This window comes from Lontra canadensis, unplaced genomic scaffold (assembly GCF_010015895.1).
Source record: "Lontra canadensis isolate GAN:19392208 unplaced genomic scaffold, GSC_riverotter_1.0 scaffold324, whole genome shotgun sequence".
NCBI classification, from domain to species: domain Eukaryota; kingdom Metazoa; phylum Chordata; class Mammalia; order Carnivora; family Mustelidae; genus Lontra; species Lontra canadensis.
This window is the reverse complement of record NW_022631318.1, coordinates 85,908-98,660: the sequence shown is the minus strand read 5'-3', so window position 1 is coordinate 98,660 and position 12,753 is coordinate 85,908. Positions and strand designations below refer to the sequence as shown.

The 12,753-nt window shown below is 40.7% G+C and overlaps 1 protein-coding gene across 1 annotated transcript in view; it reads left to right on the top strand.

Moving 5' to 3' along the window:
* Positions 1 to 12,753, top strand: part of LOC116862780 (metabotropic glutamate receptor 3) — a 76,497-nt gene that overhangs the window by 46,983 nt on the left and 16,761 nt on the right. The window contains exon 2 of the mRNA XM_032850174.1: positions 3,639 to 4,705. Within this exon, the coding sequence (XP_032706065.1) occupies positions 3,639 to 4,705 (1,067 nt within the window). The remainder of the gene's footprint in view (positions 1 to 3,638; positions 4,706 to 12,753) is intronic.

The window sequence follows — 12,753 nt, the reverse complement described above, 5'->3', positions numbered from 1 at the left end:
TGTTAGCTTACAGTTCAACAGTCTTATCCATAACACTTTCCAGCTCAGAAAAGACAAAGCAAGCATTTTTTATCATCTATCAAATACATTACTCTTAAGAAACTTTAAAATATTTGTTAAAATAATGAAGAATTTGGGGCTCCTGGATGGCTCAAGTCATTAAGCGGCTGCCTTCGGCTCAGGTTCATGATCCCTTGATCCTGGGATCAAGCCCCTGCTCAGTGGGGAGTCTGCTTCTCCCTCTCTCTCTGCCTGCCTCTCTGCTTACTTGTGATCTCTATCTGTCAAATAAATAAATAAAATCTTTGAAAAAAATAACAAAGAATTTAAATTAAGAATGTAAAACACGTTCATTTCACAAATCTTTTACAGAATAATCTGATATCAGTTGAACATTGGTGGAGATTGATTGCATAGCTGAGAGTAAACAAATTAATAACACATCTGAAGTTATTACACTTGATGTAAAATGTGTTAAAATATTAAACATAAATGGAGTAACATATGAAAGGAGTCCCTAAAACTTTAGTGATAGACCAAACAAGGTTAGTGTTATGTAATGTAAGAATTCTGATACTGATTCCTACTCCTAAAATTATAGTAAGAAGTTGTTTCAACTCCTATTATATACTCATCCTGACAGATATTAAAGCATAGTCGAAAGTTGTATCAATGGCAAAAAGATTATACCACTGTAGAAAGAGATGAAGAGAAAAAACAAATACAATAGACTTAATTATCATATAGTTTCGTATCTGGCAAGTGCTAAAAATAAGTAGAAAATGTTCATTTTATATTTTTATATTACTTTATTTATAATTTTCATTTATAATTTGCAGATTAAAAAAACAGAGTCAGAAAGATTAATCTGGCTAACTATTAAAGGACAGAGATGAGAATCACATACAAGTCATCTAAATCCCAAACTGTGCCCTCATACCACATCCCTCATACCACTATGAGCTCAAAGCCACTTCACAGCTAGAATATAGACACACATAGGCATATGTGATGGGGTTGTGGAATGTGACAGAAAGCTAGGTAAAGATTAGTTAGTAAAGTTGAAATGTAAAAAAAAAATCCAAAAACCAAAAAGAGAAAAAAAGAAAACAGTTGAATTGCAACTAAGATAACAAAATCATTAAGGGAAAAAAAAAATCATAAATGAGGAATAAATTTGGCATATTGGACTACACTTGCTAACAGATTTTATATGTGATCTGAAACATCATGGTAAACCACCCAATGTAGGCCACCAAGGGCATCTATGAGCCCTAAGCAGGAGAGGGCTACTTGGTAAATTGTCAAGTCTCCTTTCACCAAGGACCCAAGTAAGTCAATGAGGGACCCTTCTCCTTCATAAAGTATCTCACCCAAGAAGGGTAAGACGTTTGCCCACTGGCTGGAACAACGTGAACCCCAGAGAAGGTGGAATGGAGTTCAGGAAGAAGACAACAAAGACAGAAAACCCCTGCAGAGTAAGGACACAGTGTCTTCCAAATTCCATTTTCTCGTTGCATGGCAGGGTTCTAGCTGCACACATTAGCTAAGCTATATTTCTCAGCCCCTCTTGACATGAGTGTGGCCCTGGAAAACTCATTTCTACTGAATGAGATGTGAATGGAAACAGATGCACTTCCAGGTTTACCCTTTTAAGAAGCAGGGACACCTGCTTCACATTCCCTCCTTCCACTGGATGGATGCCGATGAAGAGGAGACCCTGCAAATTGGCACAGCCTCAAGACAAAAGGAACCTGGGCTCCCAAATCACCCTGTGGTGGAGAAACACCCACCAACCCAGATCTCATGAGGGAGAAATAAACGTCCCTGTTTTTGAGCCACTGAACAATTTTGGGTCTACTTATTCACACAGACAAGCCTAGTCTAACTAGTAGAGTCTGCCTGTGCACCAGTAGATACCAGCAACGTTCTTCTTCTACACCCACTGAAAGCATAAAGATGGACAATGTGAAATAGTAAGCACACAGACCAAAGCAGGTAGCATAAAAATGGATGGTCAGGGTGGCCCAGACACTGGCAAGAGAAACATGATGAACAAACAGCTGGATGAGAGGAAACATAAATGCTCGGAGAGCTGCTCTTCTTGAATCCTTGCAGCAAGCTGTGAGACAGGGAAAGGGCTCTGAACACTGTATCGTCAAGAACAAACTTTAATGCACTGTCACCTAGCTTCCATATACTGTTGGTGCCTTTAAGGTATCCAGGCCACGTATGTTTATGAGAATATAAACATGCTACATAGAGCATAATATGCCCCCAAATATGAAAATATTAGGGTTAAAGGATTGTGGGTGGGTTACCATTTTTTCCCTTCTAAGTCACCTGAACTGTTTAAAAGCAGACCATAGGCAGCCACTGTAGAAAACATTATGGAGATTCCTTTAAAAATTACAAAGAGAAATACTATATGATCCAGTAATTCCACTACTTGAATATTTACCCAGAGGGAAAAAAAACACTAATTCGAAAAGATAGTGTTTATTGCAGCTTTATTTACAGTAGCCAGGATATGGAAGCAACCCAAGTGTCCACTGACAGATGAATGGATAAGAAAGATGTGGAGTGTGGGGTTCACTGGTTTTACCATGTGTACCACAATGAAATATTACTCAGCCATTAAAAAAAAGAAACTAGATTTTACCATTTGTGACCACACGGATGACCTCAAAGTCATTATGCTAAGTGAAATAAGTCAGACAGAAAAAAGACAAATACTATATGATTTTACTTGTATGTAGAATCTAAAAAGCAAACCAAATTTTAAAAAGCAAAAACCAGACTCTTAAATACAGAGAACAAAATGGTGGTTGCAGAGGGGAGATGAGTGAGGGATAGGCATTAAAGGTACCGAATGGGATTAAGAAGTACCAACTTGCCCTGTAAAGTGACTAATTCATGGAGATGTAAATTATAGCATAGGGAATTCAGTCAATAATATCATAATAATGTTGTATGATGACAGATGGTGACTATACTTATTGTGGTGAGCGCTGAGTAATGTACAGGACTGTTGCATCCTTATGGTATAGACCTGAAATGAACATAACATTGTATGTCAATCATACTTGTTTTAAAAAACAGTTTAAAAAGGCAGCATACTGTACATTTGTAATGAAAAGCTTTTTCTTCATTTTGAGAGAGGAAAATTCTTCGTATTAATTCTCTATTTTCATGAAAACATCTAACACTTTGTTGTCTATACACCATAAATACGTAATAAGGATGAGACACAAAGTTGTGCCCGGTTCCTACGGTGAAATCTTTAAGGGAATGAATATTTACACACGGCAGAGACTCCAACTACGTGTTAGCCAGTTCCTCTGTTACATAATCAGCTCCTTTGAAGGCAGGCGCTGTATTGTGCTTGGGATTTTCCCGAGCATTTGGCACACAGGAGGCACTTGGAAATGTGAAATGAATGAATTCATAAATACATGAGTACTCTAGTAGCTTTTAATGTGTAAACTCCATGGTAGTCAATTATTTCAGCCTTGGAATCCCTGTTCACTGTTTTTTCAGTTTTGCTAGAAGCGGGGCATCAAGTCATTGATCTCTCCTTCAATGTCTAAACAATGTTCTTTTTTTTTTTTTTTCCCCTTTTACTTTACATGTCACAGCTCCATTCAATCCAAATAAAGGTGCGGATAGCATTGTCAAGTTCGACACTTTTGGAGACGGAATGGGACGGTACAACGTGTTCAATTTCCAGTATGTGGGTGGCAAGTACTCCTACCTGAAGGTCGGTCACTGGGCAGAAACCTTATCCCTGGATGTTGACGCTATCCACTGGTCCCGGAGCTCAGTCCCCACTTCCCAGTGCAGTGACCCCTGTGCCCCCAATGAAATGAAGAACATGCAACCAGGGGATGTCTGCTGCTGGATCTGCATCCCCTGTGAGCCCTACGAATACTTGGCTGATGAGTTTACCTGCATCGACTGTGGCCTCGGGCAGTGGCCCACTGCAGACCTGTCTGGCTGCTATAATCTTCCCGAGGACTACATCAAGTGGGAAGACGCCTGGGCCATTGGTCCGGTGACCATCGCTTGCCTGGGTTTCATGTGTACCTGCATAGTCGTGACTGTTTTTATCAAGCACAACAATACGCCCTTGGTCAAAGCCTCAGGCCGGGAGCTCTGTTACATCCTGTTGTTTGGGGTCAGTCTGTCCTATTGCATGACCTTCTTCTTCATCGCAAAGCCATCCCCAGTCATCTGTGCGCTGCGCCGACTAGGGCTAGGAACATCCTTCGCTATCTGTTACTCAGCCCTGCTGACCAAGACAAACTGCATTGCCCGCATCTTTGATGGGGTAAAGAATGGCGCTCAGAGGCCGAAATTCATCAGCCCTAGTTCTCAGGTTTTCATCTGCCTGGGTCTGATACTGGTGCAAATTGTGGTGGTGTCTGTGTGGCTGATCCTGGAGGCTCCAGGCACCAGGCGGTATACTCTCCCAGAGAAGCGGGAAACAGTCATCTTAAAATGCAATGTCAGAGATTCCAGCATGTTGATCTCGCTGACCTACGATGTCATCCTGGTGATCTTATGCACTGTGTACGCCTTCAAAACTCGGAAGTGCCCAGAAAATTTCAACGAAGCTAAGTTCATCGGTTTTACCATGTACACCACGTGCATCATTTGGCTGGCCTTCCTCCCAATATTTTATGTGACATCAAGTGATTACAGAGTAAGTCTTTGAATGGTTTCTTCTTTTCCTTCTTCCCTTATCCTGCCAATATTTTGCTATGTAGGATTTGAAATAGACCTATTTCATCTCATTTATTAGGTTGGTAACTGCAAATGCCATGATGAACCATATTATATATGGAAATCAATCCAATATATTTTAAAAGCACTTAATTAGTGAGTATAATACACAAAGCACTGTGCTAGTCACAGAAAGGAAAATAAATGTAAATGACATGGTCATTTAAGCAATTTGTAATCTAGTAGGAGAAAAATCTAATACACGCACCCACCTAAAACTTTTAATTACATTTAGAAAGTGATTCACCAGATGGTAAGAATTAAACCACTAAGAACCTGGTGAGAATACTTCAAGTAAGATGAAAGAGGACCTGGCTGCCACAGATTAATCCATAAATTAAAAGAGACTTTCAACATTAAGCCAATATCAGATCTAAACACTGTGACTCAAGCTTCAAATAAGCATCATTACTTCTCTAAAACAGATTAAAACATAATGTTAATTTGTTACACTTGTTATACAGTTTTAGTTTCTGTAGGTGTATGCTGCATATTCCTTGAACTAGTTAAAAATATTACTGCAGGGGTGCCTGGATGGCTCAGTGGGTTAAGCCTCTGCCTTCGGCTCAGGTCATGATCCCAGGGTCCTGGGATCGAGCCCCGCATCGGGCTCTCTGCTCAGCAGGGAGCCTGCCTCCACCTCTCTCTCTGCCTGCCTCTCTGCCTACTTGTGATCTCTGTCAAATAAATAAATAAAATCTTTAAAATATATATATATATATATTAATGCATAAGTTCAAGGAACCTAATGAAGCCATTATTCATAAAGCCTCTAGCAATGCATAGTTCAAATTTCTGGGCATCAATATAATTCTTCTCTTCTGAAAGAAACAGTTTGTCATTCTACCATAATTTCTCAAATTGTTGAAACCATCCATCAGTTACTTTTGCATATATTTCTGATTTTAGTATCTTCTAAGGAGTGAGTTTAAGAATTTTTTTCTCTTGAGGCAACTGGTTTTAGTCTCCATATTTCTTAAGTTGCCGTAAAGTTTTCCAGAGGCAAAACGTTTCCTTGTTACCTCATAATTTCACAAAGTAAAGTACTGCTGCAGGCTGTAACCGTCCCCAAATCTTCTGTTTGCCAGCAATTCCTGTATTACCGAAATCTTGAATATTGCAGCTCAAAAAGAAGACAAAGCTATTTAAAATATGGCCTCAAGAGACTCGCAAAGCTCAATGTTGCTTGTCTTTTAAATGATTCGCAACCATGTTCAAAATACAGACTAAACTAAAGGAAGAACAAGGAAAATAACTTAAGTTCAGGGTTGGGGTAATGGTCAGGCATGCTACGACCACTGTAAAAAAAAGTTGGAAAATGTGACAGTAGAGAAAATATCAGAACTGAATCAGCAAAATCAAAGGTCATATCACATGAGCCACAAGGGGTTTAGAACCGAGAGAGTGTGGGGATTAAGATGGACAGCTAGAGCTAATGCATTTTAATGCTGCCATCTCCATCCTTTGTCTACACATTCACAGCCACTCCTACAGATCTGGAAGGACTTAAATTCTTAGGAAGCTATCTTCAGCAGACATGATTTAGGGTATGGAGACTATGAACCAATTACTATATTAATTATTTAACCCTGGATATGTGATTTGAAACTACTCATTCTCCAAAAAACTACCAAGAAAAAAGAGCAGATGATACTACTGAGAATAAACAAATAGCATTATGAAAATTTAATTTTATTGAATGAATTAATGTTTATTTCTAAAAGACAAAAAAAAAATGACTTTTTTCCTATCACAGGATAGCAATATAAGAGATCAACGGACTCAAAGGAATTAGCGGACAATACCAGAAGTTTTACCATGTGGCCTAAAGCAAATGGGCAGAGGTTGCAGAGCATTTTCGGGTCCAAGCTAATTAAGGCACCCAATCACACTGAAATCATCTGAGGCAAATAATTGCAAATAATTCCAATCCTAAATTTGCAAAAGAAATAAGAAGATAGAATGGAGACTCCAACACATTGGTTTTCAAATTCGACTGTACATTGAATCAATGGAGTAGCTTTGGAAAAAAAAGTATTGGTACCTGGAACATGGTCCCAAAGATTCTCATTTAATTGGCCTGGGCTGTGGCCCGGACAACTGGATTTTTCAAAGCTCCCCAAGGGAGTAATTTTCAGCCAAGCCTGAAAACCACGGCCCTAGTGAATTACATGCTCTTATTGTCTCACAGATGTCTTTAGGTCGGCATGTGCTGTTTTGAAATTCTTTGAAATATTTGTCAAAATTAGAAAACTGAGGAATTTTATACAAATATTCAAATTCTTGTTTTTTCTCTCTCTTTTTTTTAAAAGCTGGTTCCTTTAATATTTTATTTTTATTTATTTAACAGACAGAGATCACAAGTAGGCAGAGAGGCAGGCAGTGGGGGGGACGGGAAGCAGGCTCCCCGCTGAGCAGAGCGCCCAATGTGGGGCTCAATCCCAGGACCCTGAGATCATGACCTGAGCCAAAGGCAGAGGCTTAACCCACTGAGCCACCAAGGTACCCCTTCTTGGTTTCTCTTAACGGACTCAAATTCCTGCATGCAACATTGAGCCAGACCTTGGTGTTTATGCCTCTAGACAGAGCACACAGCTACCAATCCTGGAATGCTTACAACTGGCTCCCTTCACTTAGGCATATGCATGAACCTATAAGCACTTGAACTTGAGACCACTGTTCTAGAAATTCCAATACAAGAATGAGATTTAAAATGTCCCAGAGGGAGACCAGGTGTTTCAGATAGAATGAACAGCATTAGAAAAGTACTCAGCCAAATATTTACAGGCAGCCAGTAGGAGTTTGGCCATCAAACAGTCAACAAGGTCTATGACTCAGTACGTTGCCACCCCTTGTGAATTATAAATAAATATAAAGCACTACTCTAGTCTTCAAAAAGCTCATATCCCAGATGGGAAAAAAATTAACAAGCATGAAAGAATTCAAGATTAACACAGGAGAATTTATAATTAAATTGGTGAAACAAGCTCTTAAATGCCTACTGGTTTGAAAAAAGAGTTGGATCAGTAAGAATGGTCTTTCCAGGAATACTCCTTCAAGAGAAGGGAGTTCGCACTGTACCTTGGTAGGAAAGTGCAGTTACAGAGCTTAGAGAATATAAGGCATATAGGGAATATTCTTGAGGCAAGACAGGAATGAACCAAGCAGAACACAGGAATACTGGTCTTACTCAAGTAGAAAATGGGTTCGGAGGAGGAGTCTAGTGAGAAACTAATGGAAATTGGCCACTTGGTGAGATTTTTAACAGGCAGAGGAATTCATTTAAATAATGAGTAAGGGCTCTGAGGTCCTGCTATTTTTAAATTTTTATTTTCATTGGTTGGTTGTTGGCTCAGGCAAAAAGTGACATGATGACAAGTAAGAGGGAAAGATAGGAACTTGTACTGATCAACCCTCAACCTTATGCTAGATACTCTGCATATGTAAGTTCACTTATCCTCATTAGCACCCCGAAAGGCAAATGTTAGTATCCCTGTGAGTAAACAAACTCAGAGGATAATTAACTTCCCCTGTGGCACAGGTAAGAAATAGTAGGACAAGTTTTTCCAATGCAAATCCATGCCTTTCATATTATACCCCAAATTTCTCTATCCTTAATATGGCAGATGAGTTTGAAAGAATGGAGTCTAGAACAAGCAAAACTAGTTGAAACTATAAAAGCATCCAAGACCTAGCAAGCAAGAACTTGAGGTAAGAATCCAAAAATTCAAACATCTTTGAGAAATATCCAGGCCATCTCCTTCTGTACCACAAGATAGCATAAAAATCAAACACTGAGTCATCAGGGATCCAATCACAGTTGAAGTGATACAAATAAAAGCTAGGTCATGTTTGGGGGAAAATCATCCATAAAGGATTTAATAGTAATTATGGAATGTTCTGTTCATTCAAGTCTTTCCAAAATATTTGAGTACTTATTATGGGCCTTGGAGATAGAGCTATCAACACAAACATACCTTTTATAACATTTATAACTTACAGGCTAGTGAGAGTGAGGGGAGGATAGGGATGGAGAGGAAATAACGAACCCATGAAAATGCAAGGTAATTCATGCAGTGCTTCAAGGGCTGTGATGGCAGAAAAAGGGTGATGTCACTGCAGTGTTCCTAAAGCTTCAATGTACACAGCTCACTCGCGTACCTGGCTAAAAAAAAGATTCTGATCCAGTAAGAAATGAGGCAGGTCAAGATTCTGAGTTTCTGGTAAGCTCTCAGGTAGTGGAGATGCTGCTGGACAAAGGACCATACTCTGCGTCTCAAGATGATGGATTTTACAGGGTGTGGCACCGGTGGGCACTTTCCCCATGGTAAGCAGAGCCTCTGGAGGCGACTGGAATTTTGACAAGGTTCAAATACTCACAAAGGCATTCTAGTTTTCCCATGTTGACTATTTTGAAGATTTAAAAGAAATATATCAAATCTCAAAGTCTTTCAAAATCTGTCTGCCACCCCTGCTAGTGCCTACTTCATAATACTCTGCTGAAGGACGGGAAGGAGTTAGCAATGGGGATTCTATGTGCTACTCAAAAGAAACAGCAAGGATGAACACCCCCACGCCAAAAAAAAAAAAAAAGTCTTGGAAAAGCAAGGTATTTATGGCTATAGTTTAATGAATAGATGGAAGAGTGATTTTCTCTGCGAGGTGGGCAGGGAAGCTAAATCATGTAGGACTTTACAGGCCAGAGCAAAAAAGTTTAGATTTCATCTATATGGAAAAAGAAACCATTGGAAGATTTTAAGCAGATGAGTTTGATAATCTCACATTGTATGATCTCACATTCTATACAAAAAAGAACAAAAAATATCAAGTTGCTGAAGACACAGACTTAAAGGTAAAGGCGGGAGTGGGGAGACAGGTTAGGTGGCTGCGGTGGGTGTTCCCATCACATGGTACAATATTAACAATGGAGACGGAACCTGTCAAGAACTGCCTTGGGTTTTTACCCATCTTGCAATCTACCAGGTTAGACTGTGAGGCTTCAGGGATGCTGGCAGAAGACATGGGACTGCCGATTCAGAGACAAAGGACTTTACTACCCACAGCCACAGCTGTAGCCAGAGCGCAGCATTTAGGGATGTGCCCCAGGCCCCAGTTTTCACTAGGCAATATAAAGGGGGCTAGCTGATCCTTGTACAAACAGTCCTCAACACAGGATCAGTATCTGCCTTAAGACTGATTATGTCCTGCCACAGATCTGTTATTGATTCCGTCCTTATCTAAAATGTTGGTAGTGTGTTCATCATAGGGTTTACTTTAACTATTGACTTCTTTATTTGAGAGACAAAGAATGCATGTGAGCGGTGGGAGGCGGGTAGAGGGAAAGGAACAAAATCTTAAGCAGACTCCCCACTGAGCACGGAGCCTGACATAGGGCTCAATCTCAGGACCCTGAGAACATGACCTGAACCAAAACCAAGAGTCAGATGCTTAACTGACTGAGCCACCCAGGCACCCCCATCATAGGTTTTTAGCATTCATTTTTATTTCAAAAAATACTGCACCCAAACATTATTTCTGTCCTACCACAGCTCTGTTATTGATTCTGTTCTTATCTAAAATGTTGATAGTGTGTTCATCATAGGTTTTATTTTAACTATTTACTTCTTTGAGAGAGAGAGAGACAAACCTGAGTATCCTTCTCCTTAAAGCAGTTAAAATCAGGGTGGTGGGTGAAGGAGGCATCAGAAGCAGAGGGAAAGAGTGGCTCCACACTAGTGAGTAAAGAACATAAGCTTTCAATTTTAAGCATGCAGCAGCTACTCTTAGCTCAGTAGAACAAAGGTCCAGTGTCTCTGAACCCCCCAAACCCTAGACAGCACAGCAAGACCATCATTATTGTCACTTCATTTCAACTTTGGGAACTCCCTGACTCAGAAGCCAAAAGGAGATAGCTTTCTGCCTGGGGCACATGGTTTGTGCACTTAGGCTAACTCAGCCTTGACTTGAGCAGCAGTGACTTTTTAAAAGAAGTCTATCTTAATCCGGGGCATTTGCTGTCTCATCGTGATAACATCTCTCAGAGTCTCGCCTGGTTTTAGCCAAAGGGCTGGGGAAGTTTTCCAGTGCCGCAGCCAACCCCAAGAATTTATCTAGATTTCTTTGTGTCACTTTCATTCTGGAATGCAGCCCCTCTGTCAGCATTTTAAATCCAATCCAAGTCAGTAAGAACCCAAATACTAATCAGTGCCTCATCTGTGGTTTTCCAGAGCATTTTTCTGTCTCCGAGAAATCCTGCAGACAGGCAAAGCTCCTTTTTTGCTGCCAGGTTCTGCTGCAAAAAACTGAGAGACCGGGGCGCCTGGGTGGCTCAGTGGGTTAAAGCCTCTGCCCTCAGCTCAGGTCATGATCCCAGGGTCCTGGGATCAAGCTCCGCGTTGGGCTCTCTGCTGGGCAGGGAGCCTGCTTCCCTTCCTACTTGTGATCTCTGTCAAATAAATAAATAAAATCTTAAAAAAAAAAAAAAAGATTAGGGAGGAAATCCACCCCATATCCTAGGGGAGAGTTAGCAACAATTACAGCACTGATCCCGCCGCTCTATCTGAACCCACTTCCGGTCACTTAGCCCTCAGCCCTTCCCCAGATCCACCTCATTCATTAATAGGGAATAAGGGGAGCACTATTACTGCCTCGTTGGCCATAGAATTTGGTCAACACTTTTCTACTGATTCTCTTGTACTTCTCTCAAATTTTGTTAATTCAGCCCCTAAGGCCCTCAGACTTCCTCTTTGAAAAAGCCATTCTGACCTCATTGCCAAAACTGTCAAAGACTGTATCATCTGAGATTTAACTCTACTTATAAGGTAACGCGTTAGCTTGCCACAGTTTTGTTGACGCGGACTTTAAGACTTTATGACTGAAAGCAATAGTGATAGCCGGAGGGTCAGCTTTGGCTCTGGTTCCTTGAGCTCCACTCCCCATGGGCTGTGCAAAGTGGGTCACGTGACCACTGCACAGACAGTGATGATGGAGAATTGTCTTCCAAAGGAACGAACGGAACTTCCTGGACTGGATGAGTGGGTGTAAGAGAAAAGGCCAAATCAAGCATGACTCCCAGGTTTGGGGCTTACACACTTGGCGGGGATTTGATGTCACTTACTCAAGGGGAGACCCTTGGAGGAAGGGATCAGTTTTGCTCACCTATTAATCCCAATATGCCTGCTACATGTCCAAGACAATATGCCAAGATAGCAAATGAATCTATGTCCGGAGGCCGAGAAGACAGGTTGGAACTAGTAATAAATATTTGAACTACATGAACAGAGGAGGTACTTAAGTAAACTCAAAGAGATGGTGAAGAAAAGACAATCCAAACTGAGGTCTGGGACATTCCAGCACTCGAAGTTCAAGGAGAAGTGAAAAAGCCAACAAGAAAACGAAGACGAGGAACTTTCAGTGAGGGAAGTCTGTCTAGGAAGCCAAAAAGAAGGAAGTAATTAACCATGTCCAGTGGTGCTGGGAGTTTGAGGAAGGTGAGAGCAGAGCACCATGAAGAATTATAGATCAAGACAAATTTGCAGTGGTGTGACTTATTAAAGGAACTGGACACGTGAATTTATGAGGCTACTACTTGGATTCTGTAAGAAAAGTTAAGTAATATGCTGTATAAACTATGATCAACATGCATCTTTAGTTCTGCTGCCCCTTGCCTCTTTAGTATTTGGTGAGAGTAATAAGTCCCCACCCCTGGAAGAAAATCCCAGTGCATTCACCACAGGTGAGGCCCATTTCTGGTGCTGGGGAGAGAACAATGAATGAAAATGCTTACAACCCTGGCAAGCCCATGAGTATGTGCTCTTAGATGAGATGGTTCTACAGTCATTTTCAGGGGAAAATAGCCTCTATTAGGAAATTAAAATGCCTGGTCCTGTGTAATTATCAAAACCATACCTTGACTTAACATCAATCCTCATTTTCTCCCAAAGTCTGGCCCGCCTCCGGCAGAGAGCC